The 20771-nt window shown below is 39.0% G+C and overlaps 3 protein-coding genes across 3 annotated transcripts; 2 read left to right on the plus strand and 1 right to left on the minus strand.

Moving 5' to 3' along the window:
* On the plus strand, window positions 1–5843 carry LOC111332373 (uncharacterized). Its single transcript, XM_022937685.2, has 4 exons — window positions 1–158; window positions 2975–4221; window positions 4777–4928; window positions 5139–5843. Exons 1-4 carry the CDS (start codon window positions 110–112, stop codon window positions 5479–5481), a joined length of 1791 nt encoding a protein of 596 aa, XP_022793420.2. The 5' UTR covers window positions 1–109; the 3' UTR covers window positions 5482–5843.
* A 2394-nt stretch (window positions 5844–8237) lies between these two features.
* LOC111332402 (histamine H2 receptor-like) lies at window positions 8238–10050 on the plus strand. The gene has a single exon (XM_022937720.2). It carries the CDS (start codon window positions 8929–8931, stop codon window positions 9946–9948), a length of 1020 nt encoding a protein of 339 aa, XP_022793455.2. The 5' UTR covers window positions 8238–8928; the 3' UTR covers window positions 9949–10050.
* Window positions 10051–18155: 8105 nt separating this feature from the next.
* Window positions 18156–20702, minus strand: LOC111332403 (adenosine receptor A3-like). Its single transcript, XM_022937722.2, has one exon. It carries the CDS (start codon window positions 19946–19948, stop codon window positions 18902–18904), a length of 1047 nt encoding a protein of 348 aa, XP_022793457.2. The 5' UTR covers window positions 19949–20702; the 3' UTR covers window positions 18156–18901.
* Between the last annotated feature and the right edge of the window lie 69 nt (window positions 20703–20771).

The following is a 20771-nucleotide window of genomic DNA, read 5'->3' on the forward strand; positions in this document are numbered from 1 at the left end:
TATTCCGTTCTTACACGGTTAAAGTCCACTTTTTCTCGAGTCAAGTTTTATATACCTTTTCACCTTCAAAGAGGACAGAGCTTGCAATTCTTGAGAGTTCAATTCCACGATGAAGTTAGCTATAGCTGTTCTTCTAGTCTGTGTGGCTGCACCACAAAGTAAGTACTTCTTTCAATTTACCTCTATTTTCGTAAGGAGCACGAAATATGACCATGCTGTTTACCCTAATGACACTACATGGGAAACCATTTGACCGTCCTTAATTGAATCCTGATGTCAAAACCGTTTTCTTACTTTCGAAGTAGAAAACAGACAACTGCCACAGATTAGTCAGGACTGTTAGAAAGGGCTTGTGTTTTCCTTGCCGCTTGTCTCTAAAAGCAGTTGAACGCGACAACGTCTCATTGAAAACGCACTGGTGAAATTCGCAGTGTGAACAAATGCCGAGGTAGAATGCGGCCTGGGCGTCGCTGAAGGAATGTTAAAAAAAGAAAAGCTATCACACTCTTCAATACATTTACTACTAGAGTGTCTTTTCTTTGAACGATCATTTTTTGTTTTGGGGCAGAGAAAGAATCTGAAATCAATAAATTCAACCTTCCAACCCTCGCGTTTTTTCGTAATTTGTCAACGTTCAACGAGGATTTCAGTGTTTGTGATATCGATGAAGTGATTGGTATCGGCTGCCATTAAAGCGCTAGGTCTCGAGTTTATAGAACCTTTCTTGTTCTTGCTTCCTTTCAAAAGGAATTCGCACAGTTTCCTCTGCTGTTGGAACTATTTTACCAACGGAATGTTACATGACCTTTTTTCTCATCTACTGCGTTGTCACTGTGCGAATGACATATGAGAATCGGAAAGTGATACTTTAAGATAAGTTGTCAAAATCGCTTCAGACATTTGATTAGCTTTAAAGTTTATTCAGACATATTCACAAGATTATTCCGAGAAAATTGGCATTTTCTTTTCTCGAAATCGCATCAAATGAGTGTAGTGTCGAAATGTCAGGAAATGGCACGCTGTGAGGTAATCTTTCGGAAGCTCGTATTCCGTGCCTTTTGCTATAGTTTAGAATCGAGATATTTTGTCTTGTAAGTCTTTGTTTAGTCTTTCTTATCCATAGTATCGCGATTCCTTGTTTTGAAACTCACGAGCAAGACAAAAAAAATCCCTGATTGCAGCAATTACACGATTCCGTAGTTTGATACTCACGAGCAAGACGAAACAAATTCCTTGTAGCAGCAATCACGGGTGTCGATTGCACAAATAGGTCACTAGCTTAGAGGAGCTTAATTCCTCACGAGATGCGTAGTTTGGTGACCAACGTCATGCGAAAATTATCACATTGAAAAATTGTTCTTGGCTAGATTCTGTGTGGTTTGAGACTCGGAGCATTACGTAATAATTCAGATGTGAAAAATCCTGGTCTTCCATTGCTCGGTAAGACGTATGAAATAGGATTTGTCTACCGAGCTAAAAAAATTTGCGCCGTGAACAGCAAAGGAGACAGACTCAAACAACTCGGCTAGATAATTTTTGTCTCCAAATCTTGCTCTTAGTGAAAAGCTGGAATCCCAACTTCCTTTAGCTCTTAGATAAATATTGCTGATTAGGTTACTTTCTTTTGGATAGCAATAAGCGTATCTGATAACAAATAACGTTGTTTGCATTCTGTCTTATGATTTCGGACTTTAGCCATAGACCCCTGTGAAGAGTGTTACATGATACGCCTTCTCTGCCTGGCTTTCGTAGCATATGAAAGGATTAGTCTGCAAAAAAATAAAACGACACAGCAGATCTTGGTAGATCTTTCTTTTGGTTTCGAATGCTAATCAAAGAATGGAGACCTAGCGTGTTAGAGATCATGTTATGAAATAAAGCACAGCTCTTTTTGGCCAACGAACGGCTGGGGATCGACTTGAATGTGGATGTGACCTTTCTGGCTTCGCGTAGTGGTGATTTCACATCGATGCCTTCTTTTCTCCCGAGCTTAATGAGAAAAAAAAAATTCATTCCAAGCCTTTCAAGACCTTGCTTTTTGTCACGAAGGTTTCAACTGAGAAATTTCACAATTTTTCTGAACTTGTGCGTAATCGTTGGCGGATCAAGTATCTATCACTAATCGCAAAGTATCGACGGAACGACCAAAGTCCGGACTGTTATAAAAGCAACTCTCGCAGGGAAGTAGGGACAAAGTTCAAACTCGCACTTGCAAAAATTCCGCTGCTTAGGTAACTTTATACTACAAAGATGTTAAAATTCTTGCATGTATGCTTAGAGCCTTCTTTACATTTTCTTTGTTCTGATTGATTATCCAAAACAGATATTACGCAATCAGTTTCAAGTTGAATAGAGAGCTTCTAATTATGTTGTTACCTATTAGATTGAAATAGATTCCGATCTGAGTCAAAAAATGTTCTTTATACGTTCGTGAACCTGTAATTTATTGCAGTCACGCTGTAAGAAGTGCGTTTTCGATCGTATGACGATTTTTAATCGAATTACACAGTTATTATTGCTCACGGACCTTTCTCGACCATGCCCATTTCATTTTTCCTTGCATGACTTTTGCGCCCCCGCTCCAAGATAAAAAAAAAAACTGCGTGCGCAGACCAACATGCTCGTGCATGCACTAGCCGGCTATATCATCAACATGTTTGTGTTATAATCAAGTCATTTGAAGAAGCATTTCCCTTTCCAGCGTCTCGTCATTTCATAGATCTCGAGGAGAAGTGCATGTGCCTTGCACGAGACACGCCCGCGTCGCGATCTGCTTGTCTCTCTCTCTCTCTCTCTTTGGTTTATCTCTGCCACTTCTCTCTAAAAACGTTACTTCAAGAACTTAATTATTTAATAAAGAAAATGCCTGAATCATTGAAAACTTACTTAAGAATTATCTAATTTAACATCCCTTTTATCATACTTGTAAGTACAGTGATACTTACAGCCGTTTTAACTATTTTATCTTCGAAAGTTTTTGCATTCTCGCTCCCATCTTTCGAGTATGGCGAAGCTTTCGAAAAAGTCAAGGAAATTGGACAAGAGGTTGTTCGTGAGGTTGGAAGACATGCTGAAGAGAAGAAGAACTCGTTGCTGGAATCAGGAGAACAAGCAATGGAAAAGTTGAGGCAGTTGAAAGAAGAGGCTAACAAACGAGCTGGAGAAATGCAAGAAACCTTAGGAGAATCTAGCGAGCAAGCCATGGAGAAATTGAGAGAACTGAAAGAACAGGCAAGCCAGCGTGCCGAGAAACTGAAAGGAAACGCTGAAGAAATTTTGGAAGAGCAAAAGAAATCTCTCCAGGAAACTGGAGAACAAGCTGTGGAGAAGTTGAAGCAACTTAAAGAACAGGCCAGCAACCGTGCTGAGGAGATGAAAGAAACCTTCCACGAAAAAAGAGAAGAAGCCATGGAGAAGTTAAGTAATCTGAAAGAGCAGGCAAGTCAACGTGCCGAGGAAGTGAGAGGAAACGTAGAAGAAATGGTGGAAGAGACGAAGAAAACATTCCACGATAAAAGAGAAGAAGCCATGGAAAAGTTGAGGAATCTGAAAGGAAACGCTGAAGAAATGTTGGAAGAGCAAAAGAAATCTCTCCAAGAAACAAGAGAACAAGCTGTAGAGAAGCTGAAACAACTTGGAGAACAGGCGAGCAACCGTGCTGAGGAGATGAAAAATGCCTTCCACGAAAAAAGAGAAGAAGCCATGGAGAAGTTGAGAAATCTGAAAGAACAGGCAAGCAAACGTGCCGAAGAAGTGAAAGGAAACGTAGAAGAAATGGTGGAAGAGACGAAGAAAACACTCCACGAAAAAAGAGAAGAAGCCATGGAGAAGTTGAGAAATCTGAAAGAACAGGCAAGTCAACGTGCCGAGGAAGTGAAAGGAAACGTAGAAGAAATGTATGAAGAGAACAAGAAAGCACTTCAAGAAAAAAGAGAACAAGCCATGGAGAAGTTATTGGAATTAAAACAGAAAGCGTTGAGCCAAAAGGAGATACTGAAAGAAAAGAAACAACAGTTGAAAGAGAAGATGAACCAACTGTGGGATGATATGAAGCAAAAAGCTGGTACGAACAAAGAGCAGCTGCAGGAAGCCTTCCAACAGAAGAAACAAGAAATGAAAGAATACTGGAACGAGTTGAACAAGCAAGCTGGTGAGAGCAAAGAAAAATTCAGGAAAATCTGGAGGGAGAACAAGGGCAATTGGCGCAACAAGACAGAGGAGGTCAGTGTAACCCATTGTTTCCGTTATTTGAGTTGTTTTTACGCTTCCTCGGGTAGAGTGTAAAATTTGCGTCTTAAATATTTACTGGCCAAAGATCCCGTTTACATTTAGATTTACCATCTTAGCTATAGAACCAAAGCCAAAGTATTCATAACGAACAATCGGAAATGGGAATACCACAAGGAGCCGATGGAAACTCATTGCAGAAAAGATTAAAACTGTTTTTACCCTTTAATCCCTGACAGTGGCCTGACTTCTTGAATCACCCCTTGATTCAATATAAAGGTTATGATAATGAAGGAAATGATCACCTTCTCACAAATCTCTTGATTGCTAAACAAATTCTCCTTGTCCACACCTTAAAAGAAATGTAAAGAGAACAGTATGGAGAATATGCATGCTGATGTTACGGTGTATGAGGTACAGCACCGAAAAAAGTCCTAATTGTTGTCAGATTTGCATAATATTGCATTGTCTGGTGCATGTTTTTTAAAAAAAGATAATTCATCGAAAATAGATTCGTACTGAGTTACTAAGAAGTATCTTTCTTCACAGCAATGGATGAAGTTCACTGAAGTGACCACTGAACAACTCGACCGCGCCAGATCAGAGATTGCTGCTCTTCAAGAGCGACTGGGTTCCAGCCTTCCCGACAGACCTCTCGAACAAATCAAAGACATGAAAACGACTGTCAAGGACATAATACAGTAAGAGAGATGACCGGAAAACTCCATTATTTTGCTAGAATTTTGTAGGAGACATGGAAGAAAACGTCAACATGGAACTTGGGTCTTGATAAATAAACACAAAATAACTAGTCTGATTTCGTGGCCCACCTTGGTTTTCGCTATAAAATAACTGAACATATGAGAACTATCTACAGTTAACAGGTCTGTATTTTTTTTCTGTCCTCTTAGGTCCCTGAAAGAATCCCTGAAAGTTAAACTGCAACAACTGCAACCCGAGGAGCCTGAGCCAACAGAAACTCCTGTCAGCGGCGAACCCAGCGAGAGCCCTGAAATAGAAGAGCCTGAGCCGACAGAACTTCCGTTCAGCGGTGAGCCCAGCGAAGCTCCAGTCACCGAAAGCAATGCCGCAGAGGAGGAGGAGGAACAGAAAAGAGAATCCAATCTTTTCTCGCGTATCCTATCCGACCGCAGAAGACGCAGAATGAAACAGATCTTGAAGCACGGAAGATCCTCCTTGTGGAAGTTGTGGAAAAAGAGCAGAGGACTTCACTCTCTGAAAAGTCAGCCCTAAGTTTCTTCCCTGGTTTTTTTCCCGGATAACGTTTTGATTTATACAGTTAATTTATATATCATTTCAAGGGTACCATGGGTTCATTATAGGGAGATCTGATTAAAAACTGTTCTAAGGCTCTCGATTGTGAAATTCTGTGAACTTTTTGTTGAAGTTGTAAACCACTTTTCCGATCTTTCTTTACCATGTGTAACGCTAGTTTCTCGTCATCAAACTGTCGTCCTCTTTGCCGACGACAGTGAGCTCAGTGATTTTCTCAGTTTCATATCGATAAACTTCGGAGGGGACCGAGTATCAACCGTGCAATTTCATGTGTGAGTCGAAAAGTTGCTTTGATCAAATAAAAACATTTTGAATTATAAGAGCTTTTGTTGTCAACGCTGTGAGTGTGAATTGAAAGGGCAGGTGTGCGATGTTTATGGTTCCGCTCTCCATGGCCAATAAAAAAACCGTGCGAGAAATTAATTAAAGTTAAAGAGACAGGAATTTCCAAAAAGAGTACATCCCGGCAAACTTAACTAGGATCCAGACTAGACGTGGCCAAGGATGTACGGCAACGTGACTCTGTGTGACAAGATAGCGTACTATAGTGTGTTCATTTAATTTGAGTAAAACGATACTCATCGTTGTAATTTTGCCGAGAGGCTTTGAATCTTTGGTGGCCAGTAACACTGTGTAACACTGTCAAGCTATTCTTTTCTTGGAATTCTTCCACTTTTTCAAAAGTTGTCTTCTCGTACTTTTATTGTCAACCACACATGGTTGCGTCACTTCATTGCTTTAAAAGGCTTTCTGTAATGGCAGAAACTCGGATATAATATTTCACTTGGTTAACTAAAAATGACCAGAACCCATTGTACTTTATGTATGTTGTTTATGCTGTTCTCAATACATTTTCTGAGGTGCTGACGAGGAGAATTTGTTTAATAATCAAGAGCTTCCTTAGTTGGTGACAGGGGCGTAGCCAGGATTTCTAATTTTTTCATATTCGGGTTACGGTTTCTCTTCGATCTAAGCGGCAGGTATGCGCCTCCACTGATCTCGAAAAGCTGCGAAACTTCTGCATGCTTCACTCGTCACCACTGTATCAGATCGATTAGGGTTTGATAACTGGAATGTGAGAAATTGACGGTTTTGTGCAGAATTAATGACATAGGTCCCCGATTCCTTTGTTAGTATACCTTAAAGATACACTTTTTTTTTATTCAAGACCTCTTTTATAAAGGCCTTTAGGCTGAGATAAACCACAATTGTAGGAACATATTTTAAAACACCCGAGCCGAGATTCATTAAGAACGTCTTTATCAAGAACGTCTTTGCTAAGAACGTCTTCATTTTGCGTTTTTTTTTTTTCTGTGAGAAGTAGAAATAAAGGTAAAAGAAATGTAAAGGTGTAATCCAACAGGACACTTGACTCAAATGCTTAGGGACAATTTTTAACATTGATTTACTGAATTACTATACCACGTGTGCAACCTTAACAAGTTATGAAGAACGTTTAAGAATCAAATCACAATAGAAATAAGAACGTCCAGCCTCAAGCCCCAAAAGTAGATGTTCTCTTTGGTGTTCACTTGAGACAACTTGGTGAAAGAAAATCCAAAAAGTATAGGCTCTTGAAGTCGTGGAATAACAATACGGATTTCCCGCGGCTTTTTGATTACAAAAAGAAAAAAACAAGTGCATAAGAAAAGACTGCACTGGAAAGTCTTGAGTATTAAAATTTGATGTATTAAAACTTTAACACATCAAATAATGGACTCTCGAGTAGCTATAATGCAGTTTACATCGATCTGTCGCACAATATTAATCACATTTACATTTGATAATCTTCTGTTTCGATTTCTATTCTGAAATCAACTTGTTGTTACTGTTCCAGCACTATATCTTAAATTTTTCCTGCTCTATCAAGCGTTTTTTTTTTTTTTCAACGGTTAAGTTTTACTGTGAAAAAATACTTGAAGGGCTTAATCTCATTAATTATTGAGCGTACATTTTGTTGTTTTCTTTACAAGAGGAAAGATTAATTTCCAATTCAAAGTAAGCTCCAGCATACCATTTCTCGCTTGTGAGTCCATTTTCAATAATTATGCAATTACCAGTGTCTCAACAAAACACGAGCTGTGAGTTTAGTATGTTTTCTTTGTATAGAAGTCAATAAAAATTCTAAGGCTTCGATTGACTTCTCTGATCCGGCTGACAAAATCGACAGCTTTAGAAGCTTCACATTAACATATTACATCAATTTATACATGTCGTTTTATTAGGCAAAGAAGCGAACGGTCTTGTTGCCCTGCGTTTTTGTTTGTCTCCCTGGCTGCAGTCCAAACAAAAGATTATCAAGAAAAAATCAAAGGGCGCTCTTATTCTTGCACTGAACTTGAGAAAAACATGAAATTCCTTCAATTTTAGCCTTGCATCTCTCAAACACAAGAATATAACCGTTTTATCAAGTTTCGTAATACATGCGATTTGTGCCGTTTTTCAGTTGTGCACGATAATTAAAAACACTCTATTTTAACACTTAACCTCTGGCTTCATTCCATCAGGAGCCCCTTTAATCTTAAAGCAATACAACAGATGAGCTATTTTACTTTACTTTTTTCCGAGAAAAAAAACGTGTAATCTAGTGTAAACAGAGCGAGATTTCATATTTTCAAAACAATTTTTTCTCGATTTTTAACAATATTTAAATCAAGTGTTTTCTCTCTTAGCTTGCTTCGACCGAACTAAGATGTCTAAACGATATCTGACTCAACACCTTATTTCATAACGTCCTCTTTCTAGTCATCAAGTCGCGCGAAAGATTTTGGATTTAGACGCTACTTCTTCCGAAGCATATGATATCACCTTGACCGAGCCGTCCTTAGACGAGATTTACAAACAACTTCATCGTAAGATATCAGTACATTATCCATTGATCATATGAAGAGACAAGAAAAACTTATCAGCTAGAGCAAGGGTTTTATCTTGATGAACCACTGCACTCCCTACATTAATTACAAGAAGATGTATGCAAGTAAACGGTTGGCCGGAATTGAGAGTTAACGAGTTAAAAGTGAAGCGGACTTTCTTACAATAACACCTGTCCAAATACGTCGCAAAAATAATGACTCTGTCAAACCGTCCCTAATTGTTTTTCACAAAATAAGAGAGTTATTTGAGTGACTTGCACATCACTTCGGAAGATTCGCGTACGGTTTGAGAGAGACAGTTCCCCATGCCAGAAGACCCTATCGTTTTGTGAACAAAGGCGTGATAAAGGAACTGTTTTGGTGGATAATTAAGTTATAGCCTCTTCATACCGTGAACTGCAAACTCCAAGCGGAGTTGCTTTCATCGTGGAGTTTTAATTTACAACAAAACGATTTAACGTTGGCTTTCAGTTCGAGCGGCCGTCGGTTGGGGAGCTTGGATTGATATCTCTAAACTTTCTCCAAGCTGACGATGTTCATGTATTACGAGGGATATCTTTTGACTCCCAATGAGGCTTTAGCGATCCTGTTTCTCATTTTCGGATTTTACACTGTTGTCGGAAACGTGTTGGTTTTTGTGGTGTATATTATAGACCCAGACAAGAAACTTCGCCGGGTGTCTAACTCGTATTTTGTGATCAGCTTGGCTGTAGCGGATATCCTAGTTGGGATCACTGTGGAACCTATAAATGCGGCGAGTTATTGGACGAATAACCGCAGAGTTCTCTTTAGCTATTTCATCTTCGCTGTTCTCTCTTGTGTTTGTTCCATTGTAAACATATCCGCTCTAATGGCAGATAGATTTCTCGCCGTTTGTCGACCGTTTCAATACAGATCGCTAATGTCGCCAAATCGCGTTCGTTGGGCTTTGTTACTCATCTGGTTATTTTCCATCCACTTCTCCATCTTGCCTCTTGTCGGATGGCGCAGCGCAAGCTTTCAAATCTACCTCTACGGCATGGGAGTTCTATCACCAGCTACACTAATGCTCATCTCCTACTATGGGCTGTTGCGCGCACTAAAAAAGAAGATGATTAATTTGAAGATTTCAACTGATAGAAAAGAAGTCACCCAGGTAGAAAAAACGGTAGCTCGGGAGCGCAGAGTTTCCACGACCGTCTTCATTATGCTTATAGTTTTCCTCGTCGCTTGGGGTCCGTTTGTGATGGTAGATTTTGTCCTGGTGTTCTGCGAAAGTTGTCGCTCAGAAAAGCTTCTTCTAGCGCGCGATATAACGTTAACGATAGGATTTTTCTCGTCGGGAATAAATCCGGGTTTGTATGCATGGCGAGTTCCGAATTTCAGGCACGGGCTAATGCTTTTATTTCAACGTGGAATTAAGACGAAATCCAGACTCGTCCGAGTTGTTCCTTTAGAAAAAGACGGTCCAAGTGGTGTTATGGACTCAGATAGTTGCATTTTAAAGAGCAACTTACATAATTTAGCTTACAACGTGAATAAAACACAGAAAGAAACTATCAATTCAGTTTGAAGTCAATAAACATCCAATCTTTCATTTTTATTTGTTCGACGATGCAGGTTTCTAGCCCGGCACAGAAATGATTGAAATAAAATTATGTTTTCGTGTATCAGCTATTTGTTTCAGTTTTTGTTGGATATACATTAAAATCTAGTTAACTTTGAATAAACGCAGAAAGGCAATTTCAATACACATTCTACGTTTCCGACTCCTTCAGAAATGAAAATTAAACTGAGTTGCCAACCATTGCAATGATTTACATAACAGGTATAGGTGTTTTGACTGCATGTTTTAAGTTCAGTCAACTTGGATTATGAACAACATTTTTTCGTTCTCGTTTTGTCATCTACTTAGCATCAAACATTAAAGAAACCAGAAACTTATCTATAACTTGTAATCAACTCTCTCAGCAATTAGTGGCTTAGGAAGGAGAACGGATATTTTCATTAAAAAAAAATATTTTTGGTTTCACAGGATATCAACTCCAACTCAAAATATTTTAGGTTTCAATCTAGAGATAAAAAATGCGTTAATGATTACACCATTTCATAACTGATCAACTCAATGACTCAAACGAGGCTTCTAGAATTTCTAGAATTCTATTCGAGAATTTATTCAAAATAAGCTATTTCGTTGTCTTCCCTGTTGACAATCATAGCTCCAAAAGTTTAGTTAGCTTTGAATTTATATTCTGTGGCCAATTAGTTTTAATGAGATTCTTTAAGAAAAAAATTAATTATACTAATCGTTGCCGAATTATCTACAAAAAAAAAATTTAATACTTGAACAAAGTCAAAATCAAGTTTCAATACATGAACTTACTCAGAATGTCTTCTTGAAGCTAGAAGATTTCTTAGGTAATAATATTAGAAATGTTGCTAATAAGCATCGCGGCGAGCTCTTGTAAACGCGCTTGGAAAAATTAGTGCACCTGCTGAATTCTCAGAACAAATTACAATCATTGTAACATAAACACGTTGCGTATATATGAGAAAAAGAAACCAACTCGTTAGTAGGATACTCAAATTGTTATGAAATTCGTTTTAATAAAGCTGAAACCTTTTTTTTTTTTTGATCGTCAGTGACTCTAAGATTCGAGTTTTTCCGGGCATTTCGCATCTTCTCAGTTTGACACGTAGTTTATTAATTTCTTTCTTGTAATTCGGTGATAAGATAAACGGACGCGATATAATGATGGCTGGCATCAAAGGCGACTTAACTCTTAAATCATTGCCAGCTATGAAATAATTTATTATCACCCTGAGGCGTTTCATATACTGATTACTTTTTCCGCTGACGACATTTCCTTCTCCCACGCCTCCTCTCCAGTGGACTACGAACCCGGCAAATGTAAAACTAAAAGCGAGTTGCGTGGTTAAATTTCGCTGACGCGCTTTATCTCCTTAAGTTTGTGCGTGGTCGAAGAAGAAAAACTTGACATTTTCACTTCCGCGGGAAATCACACTCGTAATACGATTAAAGATCATTTTTAAGCTGCATGCATTGCGCGGATTCTTCGAAAAGTTAAAAAGCTATTTTGTTAAGACTCGGCTGCCGCACATAATTTTTAGTCAAACGCGTTAAACTCTTAATTTTTAATCGAACATCACATTGCGTCCACTAATCTTCTATTCCTGGCCTACATACGATCTTTCCTTTTATAGCTTTATACACTTAATTTTCGTCAGAATTCCATGGCCACTAACTTTTCTGAGCTGATGTTGACTCTGAGTGGGGTTATGACTTTTATTAGTTGAAAATAGACTTAGAAAGTTTGAGTTGAGGTCATCGGAAGCCATGCGTCTGTAACCTTATCTTTAAAACTATCATGAGCTCTTTACGCCTTAACATCGTTATGCATATTGTCGATATTCTCCATACTGTTCTCTATACGTTTCCTTGGGTGCGGACAAGAGGAATTTGTTTAACAATCAAGAGCTTCTTTATTTCGTGATCTTTTCTGTTATTCTTGTGACCTTAACGTGTGATCCAGGGATGATATTGTCAGGGGAATTAAATGCTAGTCACCTCAAAAGGTTAAGAGAATGTGAAAAGATTAACAGTGAGTGTGGGAATTGAAAATTTGGCTTCTGTGCCCTCGTGAATAAATCTGCTCCTTTTTCTGTACTGATAGATTCTTCTAAACAAGGTTTATATTCAAAGGTATACATTCAAGGTATTTATAATAAACGCGAAAAGGTGTCGAGTAACTGACGGTCTCTCAATTTTAACTGCAGACGGCCGACGGCTGGTCTTAATGGTAGCTGCTTTGATAGCTCCCAATGTGTGGTTAATGATTATTTAAGGTATAGTATTTATTTGTAATACTTTGGAGCTTTTTACACTTGAACTATTAAACTAATTGGAAATATTGCATTTGCTTCCTTAATCTTCTGCATTGATTCCGGCTGGAAAAGCGTGGCGGCCAAATGGTCATGGCGCCCTAGACATCCTACAGGTGTGTAAATGAGTGGAGGTGAATTTAAAACGGGGAGAAACCATGTGATGGATTAGCATCCCATCCCGAGGGGGAAGGGAGAGCACAAATATTTCGTCGCTTAGGCTGTATGGGCTACTGGCCTGACGCAGACTTTTTTTCAATTCTAATACGTGCATCTCCATGAACAGTGCCGGTAAGTATTTTCTGGGACCTTCAGAGAAAAATTTCGTTTAAATTGTTTAATTAAGTTGTGAATTTACCATCAATTTTTAATCATCAATATTCTTATTTATCTGTTAATTTACTTTTATTTTTGTGAAAATTGTTATTTTTCCGGTCATTCCGGGAATTCCGGGTATTCCGGGTATTCCAAGTATTCCAGTTCCGGATCCGAATTCCGGCATTTCATATTTCCCAAACTACCTGCGATTACTCTTCAAATTTAAACAATCTGATCTGCTTCTGATAAAGCTCCTGGGGTTGACAACATCCCAATGAGAATTTTTAAACTACTTATTGATGTTATTGCTGAGTCCTAACTGCAATCATTAACCCTCTCTTCAGAGGGTGGCTATTTTCCGGAAGCCCTCCAAATAGCAAAAGTTTTTCCCATCTTCAAATCTGGTGTGGGGAATTAGTGAGAAGCCCACACTGTCACTGTTCTCTTCCAGAATTTATTTCTCAAAAAAGCAGACAGAACAACGTTACGCGAAGTTTCTTGCCGACTAAAAACTACTCACAATGACTTTCTTATCTCATGAACACACCTTGATCAAAACGTTAAGTTGATTGGCTGTAAAGTTCTTCCCAACAAAGACAAACAAACTGATTTATCGGAGCGGACAGATCGTGACACTCGATTTCTGGCAGATAATTTTCAATCGCTACAATACTAATTATCCTGTTTCCGACACTGGTGATCCTGAAAGGTTTAAAAATTATTGATCTATCTCCAATCTTCTAGCCTTCTAGCCTATGAATTTTAGACCTATTGCAATCATGATCTCTTGAACGGTAGTCAGTGTGGCTTTCGCGGAAATCACTCCATCTCAATGACCTCAATGGCCTTGATTCAACTGGATAATCACAATGCTTTGTGATAGACAGCAGAGAGACAACTGCCGCGCCAAGGTTTTTCAAGCTCTTCTAAACCTTTTGACACTATTAATCATTGCATCTTGCTCCATAATCTGGATGGGCACACTTTTGCATACTCATCAATGGATTTCTTGCTATCTAAAATTGCACATATCGATCGAGTATCGACCGACTCTCGACCGATATAAAAGAGATTTAGTACCACGTTTACGGGAAGAGTGACCACGTGACCTTGTTTTTCCCGCCATTTTTTCACGTTTGCTGGTTGCACTTTGCCGTTTCTACGTGAAAGTAATCTGTTTCGCGTTTGCCGTGTACTAAGATTTTCTTCACTTTTTCTCTCACAGCGTACAAGTTAATTGCCGGAAAAAGGGCGCCAAAACTATTCCTTCTAGGTCATACAAGGCGCCTTTAAATCCACCATGAAGTGAACTCCCGCGAAGCTAAAGCAGCAGGGTTCATGTTCACGCTATTTTATGTGAAACGTGAAAGGGCAAGCTGACGTTTGCTGTTTCACGTACTGAAACGCGGTGCTAAATCTCTCTATTGACCGATACATCGGTCGAGAGTATCCACAATAAATATGATCCCGTTCATTTTCGTACAGCTTACTCGCAACTGAAACCATTTACATGTTGTAGTCCGCAAGGATCAGGGTTGGGCCCTCGCCGCCTTTTTAATTAATTATTAGAGAGATTAAACACCACGTATATTTTTACCCGCGAACGGCAGAGAGGGTCACGTGACCTGATATTTCCGCGTTTGCCGTTTGCCGGCCGCCGTTTCTACTCGAGGAGGACATTTTACCCGTTTATAGGGAACACGAAAACGTGAGTATTTGCAGCCCATTTTTACCGCTATTTCTACATTTTGATCGCTTGCTTTTATAACTAAGCTTCGTTTATCATCTTACTTCTATATGAACTGCTTGTAAAGCAAATAGAATTCAAATTCAAGTGGAAAATACATTGCTTCTTTGTATCCATTATTTCTAGTCGCAGTGACTGGCGACCGAGAACATTTGTTCTACCGTGTCGTCGGGAAGCTTAAACAGACGAACTTCGCGGGCGGAACGGCAAACGACAATCGGCTAGCCGAGGTTCAGCGTTCGCCGTTTTCGCGGTGCTTAATCTAACTATTGTCTATATATTAATGACGTCTCAAATGCAACTAGTGTAGTAATAAAAAACTCGCCTATTTGCTGATGATACTGGTCTTTTTTTATTATTATCATTCTCATAAAGATCCCATGAAGACCATATTTGTTATGAATTGTGAAACGACGAAGACACTGAGTTGGCTCAAAGCCACTATACCCTAATGTATCCTTATCTCAATTCTTTTTGTATACCATACGGTCCTCGCCTTATCCTTCCAATTTGATAAGGATATTCCGTTTGCGGAGATCTATTTGCCAGAAACATATACTCATATAATCATATACTTAAATCTCTTGCTCACTCTGTGACCTTGTTTTACAGTCTTCATATCCTCGATGTTTTAAACATCAATGCTTTCCTTGAGGATGGACAAAAAAGAACGCGCGAATTGCGAATTTTTATATCCTAACGCGGGCGTTTTCAAGAGCGACTTCAACAGGCGACTGGTGATGAGTGTGAGGCACAAGGGACTATGGGAAGGAGGTTCAGGAAAGCGCGCAACAATCAAATTTCACCTCGCCATCCTCCCTTGCGCGCCTGGCGTTTACTCGCAGAGAAGTGTATGAGCAAGAGGTAAATAACATATATCATTTAGTAACTTAAAAGATTTCCTGATTGGATTTTTCTGTTGTTGAAGTACTAGCATCCCTCAGAGATGAAAATCAAATCAAGATTAAATCCCTGCTCAATTTCATTCGAAAACAATTTCACAGCACGCAATATTTACTGCTTCTTCTCTCCATCTATTTTTCGTCTGGTTTTTTAAATTCTCTTTTAGTTACTTCCTTAATGAATGATGCTGAGTGGTCAATATTCCTTTTTCTCGGATCACTTGCAACCTGTTTTCGCACAAACCGAGAAGTCTTTGAGAACAAGTTCGAAAAAGCGCTGTCTAGCTTATGATCACGGATTGAATATTTATTTCAAAAGTACCCTAATTTTTTTTGTCTACTTTTCCAAATTTATAAATTGTTTACTTCCACTAGTTTGTTGTTGCCCTCGCTCGAATCTCTATGTTTACTTTCTAATTTCTTTCATTTTCCTTAACATAATCATGAAGAAAGAAAGAAGAGAGTCTTAAGCACTCCAGGCAACAAGCGTGCCTAGTTACAATGATAAAGTTGAGATCGGACGTCAGCATTATCAGGCGCCTCTGGCAGCCGCTTCAGTCCATGTAACGATCTCACCTTCCCGCCCATCCCAGGAGGACATCCACCACACAGTAATCTCGTGCGTGTAGCCTGCAGAGCAGGCGTTCTTGTGGAGTTTGGGCGAAAATTAGGACTTTGGGCTTTCTGTTTTATTTTCCAGACCGCGCGTAAAAAGGAGCGAGGCGAACAATTAGAAGGTGGGGGGAGGGGGAGAGGAGAGAAGGGAACACCTGCCAGCAGCACTAGAAAATTTGAAAAACGCCCCCTAATTAGATATGCCCGAATAACGATAATGCGCAAACAATTGGCCAATCAGGTGGCGCGACGGAAGTGGATTTTCACTTCCGTTGCTTGTCAAAATCTGTTGTTATTGATGATGAACTTTTTATGATGAACTTTATTCATGTGTCAATGATAAAATAGCAGTAATAAAACCACTAAGTAAGGACACAACAAGATAATTATTCGAAGGGAAGTCCCAATTTTCGCCCAAACTCCACGAGGAAGCCTGCTCTACAGGCTACGTGCGTGGGAAATTAACGTCTCCTACCCCTAACCCTGCAGGAGACGGGGTCTACGGTTTATTCGTACGTCCTTATCCGAGAATCATATCCAAACGCATTAACCGGGTTAATCATTCTGCCGACAGTACTTCAAGCGCGCTCATTAATGTTTGTTTTTTGTTGAGCAACAGAAATTCATATCTAAGGTTTTGAGCCAACAGGTCGGGAAAGCTATTATAACTTTTGGAAAAAAAATGTGAGATAAACTGATCGAACAAGAGTTAAGTAAAAGTACGCACTTCCTACCTTTGTGTTTTCGCAACATTCAAGAGCACTGGAACTTCGTAAATTACTCGAAGGCGAAGAAAGCGGCCAGCAAATAAAAACTAACACAGGTTAAAATGATATAACAATCATCAGTCAAGCGTTAATGAACTCTCATCAATTTGTAGCATAAAGGCGTACCACAAGGTTAAATACCGCAAGGAATAATATGCCAGTTCAAAACAAACAAAGTTTTTCTGTCGCAACGTATACAGCCAACAAAGAGAGAAGATTTTAATATGTATACAGCTCAAATTTAAGGTTTGCAACAATTCTTAATTCCAAAGATACGAATAGATATTTTAACTATTACGATACGAATAAATATATTCCCTCATATCCCTATTAGTTTTAATATATATACTACTGTAAATAGCACCTAGTCTTTTTTCTTTTTTAGTGTCTCCAAATTAGTAAGGGATTTTTCCCTAGTTAGACGGCTCTTGACACTTTCAATAAAGTTTTACTACTACTACTACTACTACTACTACTACTACTACTACTACTACTACTACTGCTACTACTACTACTACTACTACTACTGCTACTACTACTACTACTACTACTACTACTACTACTACTGCTACTACTACTACTACTACTACTACTACTACTACTACTACCTTATTTTATTTCCATGTCTTCTTCACCGTATTATATTTCTATGTCCACTTCACTTTTTTTAATAAAGCAAAAGCGATGATTTGAAATAAAATGTACATAATTTCTTGGCTACCTGTCGTTCGCGCACGCTTTAAATCCTGAGCAGTTACTCTGAAGGCCTGAGCAGTTACTCTGAATCGTCCAATCTGGCGTTGAATTCAGAAAAAACGAAATGGATGCTTCTCTCTACAAGACAATTGGCGCGCGCACACTCTTTAAATTATTTTTCTGCAGATGTATACTGCGGTGACACTAAACTTGAGAAAGTCTCAAGCACCAAGCTTTTAGGAGTTTATCTGGATCAGGAACTAACATGGCAAGAACACACAACGAATCTGTTGTCATCGTGTTAAGGTGCTTTAGCAGTACTACGGAAACTAAAAAACTTCGCACCATACCACATAAGAAAACGACTGGTGGAAAGTCTTATACTCTCTAAACTGGATTATTGCAACGTTGTGTTTAGTCCTATCCCAGAGTACCAGACCAAACGCCTTCAAAGAGTACAGAACACGTGTGCGGGTTTTGTGTTAAGTAAATTTGCTGGACTCCAGGATGTTAGAAACCTAGGTTGGCTCACAATCAAAGAGCGTTTAGAATTTAATATAGCTAAGCTAGCGCACAAGTCATTATACAATGAGGACTTTCCACTAAAACTCAAGCAACACGTCGTAAATATATATAGTCTTAGGTCATTAGCTGCACCAAAATTAAAACTTGCCAACAAAATTGAGAAGAACACTCTACAAGATCAAGCTGCAGAAGCTTTTAATAAGCTTCCTGCGGAGCTAAGGAATTGCAGTGACCATGCACTTTTTTGTATAAATCTTAAGAGACACATACTGACATGCAATGGATAATCTAGTATAGTTTTTTTTATCAATTTTGATTTATTGTGAGTATTATGCATATAGTTAGTTTTTATATTGGTAGCGAAGAGCCACTATGTGGAAGTATACTAATAAAGGTCACTATTATTATTATTATTATTATTATTATTATTATAAATCTACAGAATCTGTTCTTGGAAATCGATTTTTTTGGTTTTCAACAAAAGGCTAGCGCTACATAGATATTTTTTTCGGTAAAAAGCAACACAAATCCTCGGATAACTTAACTTGTTTATCAAAGCAAAAGGCGATAAAAGAAAGGAGATGAATATATAAGTTATTGAACAAGTCTATTTGAAGTGTTCTAAAGTCGTCAAGTAAATCCCAATGAAAAAAATTCTCGCTAATTGTTTTACATATCAAACCTACACCAAGCTGCCTCTAAGTATTTGTTTGCTGCACATCTGGTTTTTTCCTTTGTATTTTTCCCTAGATTGTTATTATTTTATTGTGTCCCTTTCCATATATCCTATCTGAACGGGCCAGTGGAAAAAGCCTGGAGACCTCTGAAAGTTCTTTGCTCTTCTCAATATCTATCTTGGTCTTAAGACCTTTCGAAGTCTTCTCAGGTGTTTTGCGCTTAAAATATGCAGCTCTTTATGAGCCTAGCTTATAGTGCAATAAAATATTTCTTATCCCAGTCCCCAAGAGACGATCCTCGATTTCGCCATGCTCGACTCTCTTCGGCTTCCATCCAATGCCATCGAACCAACAATGTTCATCTTGCTGATTACTGTTACGAACGAGAAGTACTTCTTGTCCTTGTAGATGTCGGACGTCGATCACAAGGAGCGTCATTCGCTAAGTCGAGAGGTGATATAGGATTCAACTCTACCACGGCCAAAGAGAAGTTTGAAACAAACGGTCCCACCTTGGACAGGCGTCGCGGTGACCTTAAGTTAACACTATCCCTTCGGAACTTTATGATCTTAAAAAGTCCCTGTTTAAATCGGCGGACTCTCCAGGCATACAGCAGGGGGTTAAGTCCAGAGGAGAAAAACCCCAAGGATAAAGTAATGTCCCTCGCTAGTAGAAGATTTTGTGATCGACAATGCGCACAAAATACCAAAATAAAATCAACCACTACGAATGGGAACCACGCAGTGAGAAAAACCAGCAACATAACAAGGACTGTTGTTGAAACTCGTCGTTCTTTTTCTACCATTTTTTTCGCCTGCGCGGTTCTTTGACAACGAGACGAAAATCTCCGAAGCTTGGCACTTTTCTTCCAGAGAATTCGAATCAAGCCGAAATAGGACAAGAGCATTATGGCAGATGGAAGGAGAACTCCACAACAGTACAAATAAATCTGGAAGCTTTCTTGGCGCCAGCCCAGCAGCGCTAACAGCGAAAAGTGGAACGAATAAAGCCACAAAAAGACGACGGAAAGACGCACGCGCTTCTCCGTCACCAAAACACGATAGCGAAACGCTTGGCTAACTGCAATGTAACGGTCTATCATCATGGCGGAAATGTTAAGAATGGAGCTAATACATGATAACACTGCAAAGATATAGAAGGCAAACAAGGCAGGCTCACTCCCCGTCCAATAAACAGACACATTGAGAGGTTCCACAACTACACCGACTAAGATGTCAGCTAATGCTAAATTCGCCACGTAATAAAACGACAAGGTCCGCAGATTTTTGAACGGGTCAATAAAATATACACAGCAGACGAGCACATTTCCCACAACTGTATAAATACCAAACACAATGAAGACCACGGCGAGAGGAAAGCTAACTCTCAGGAGATACCCTTCGTAGAACATGTAGTATTGCATCCCGAGCTGGTTTAAAAAAAGATTCCACAGCTAAAAATCTGAAATGACATCTGCGACAACGCGAAGCTCTGAATCAAATTAAGACTGCTCATAACTCGTGCGGAAAGCCCTTCCTGACAACAATATAACACTAAATCACCTGCAGGTTATACGACATGCAAATGATCGGGAAACAGCAAAGGTGAGCTCAATCAGAGATTGGGTAATGACTAAAGGGGATTAACATACTGGTTTGTTGAGATTCACCCATAATGTTATTATACGTTAACAAAATCGCGACATAATAAGATCTTTTTTGTCGTCAAGTAACAGTTATTGTACTCCAACACCTGTTATATTTTAGGCAAAAACACAGTCTCCAGGCAGCTGTTTCTTAGACATGTTCAGAGCCAGTATCGTCATGTTTTTGTTGTTGTTTCTCTATCAAAGTTTTATTTCATGGCTCTGTGGGATGAGTTTGCTCACATGCAATGTTCTTTGATTAGAGTATTCGGGATTTTTTTGAGCCTTAAAAATTAAGGTATATAATGGTGACCTTGGTAAAAAAGGCTGTTGGTTCCCAGAGCGCAGGGCTTTAAACTCGAGTAAGGATATTAAGGAAAAAAATTAGCTCTTTTCTCATTTCACAACGAAATGAGTTTTAAAACAATGCAATTCATCGTGGTGTAAAATGTGTAATTACGGATATGAGAGAAGTGTTTTTTAGACCACTTTTGCATAAGTGAAATGATTCAGCAAGTCTTATAAAGCGACAACAACAGCAGGTATCGGTAAAATACGCGCGGAAGCCTAAGAAGGAAAGGAGAGTAAATCGACAATGAAG

This window comes from Stylophora pistillata, chromosome 13, assembly GCF_964205215.1.
Source record: "Stylophora pistillata chromosome 13, jaStyPist1.2, whole genome shotgun sequence".
Lineage (NCBI taxonomy): Eukaryota > Metazoa > Cnidaria > Anthozoa > Scleractinia > Pocilloporidae > Stylophora > Stylophora pistillata.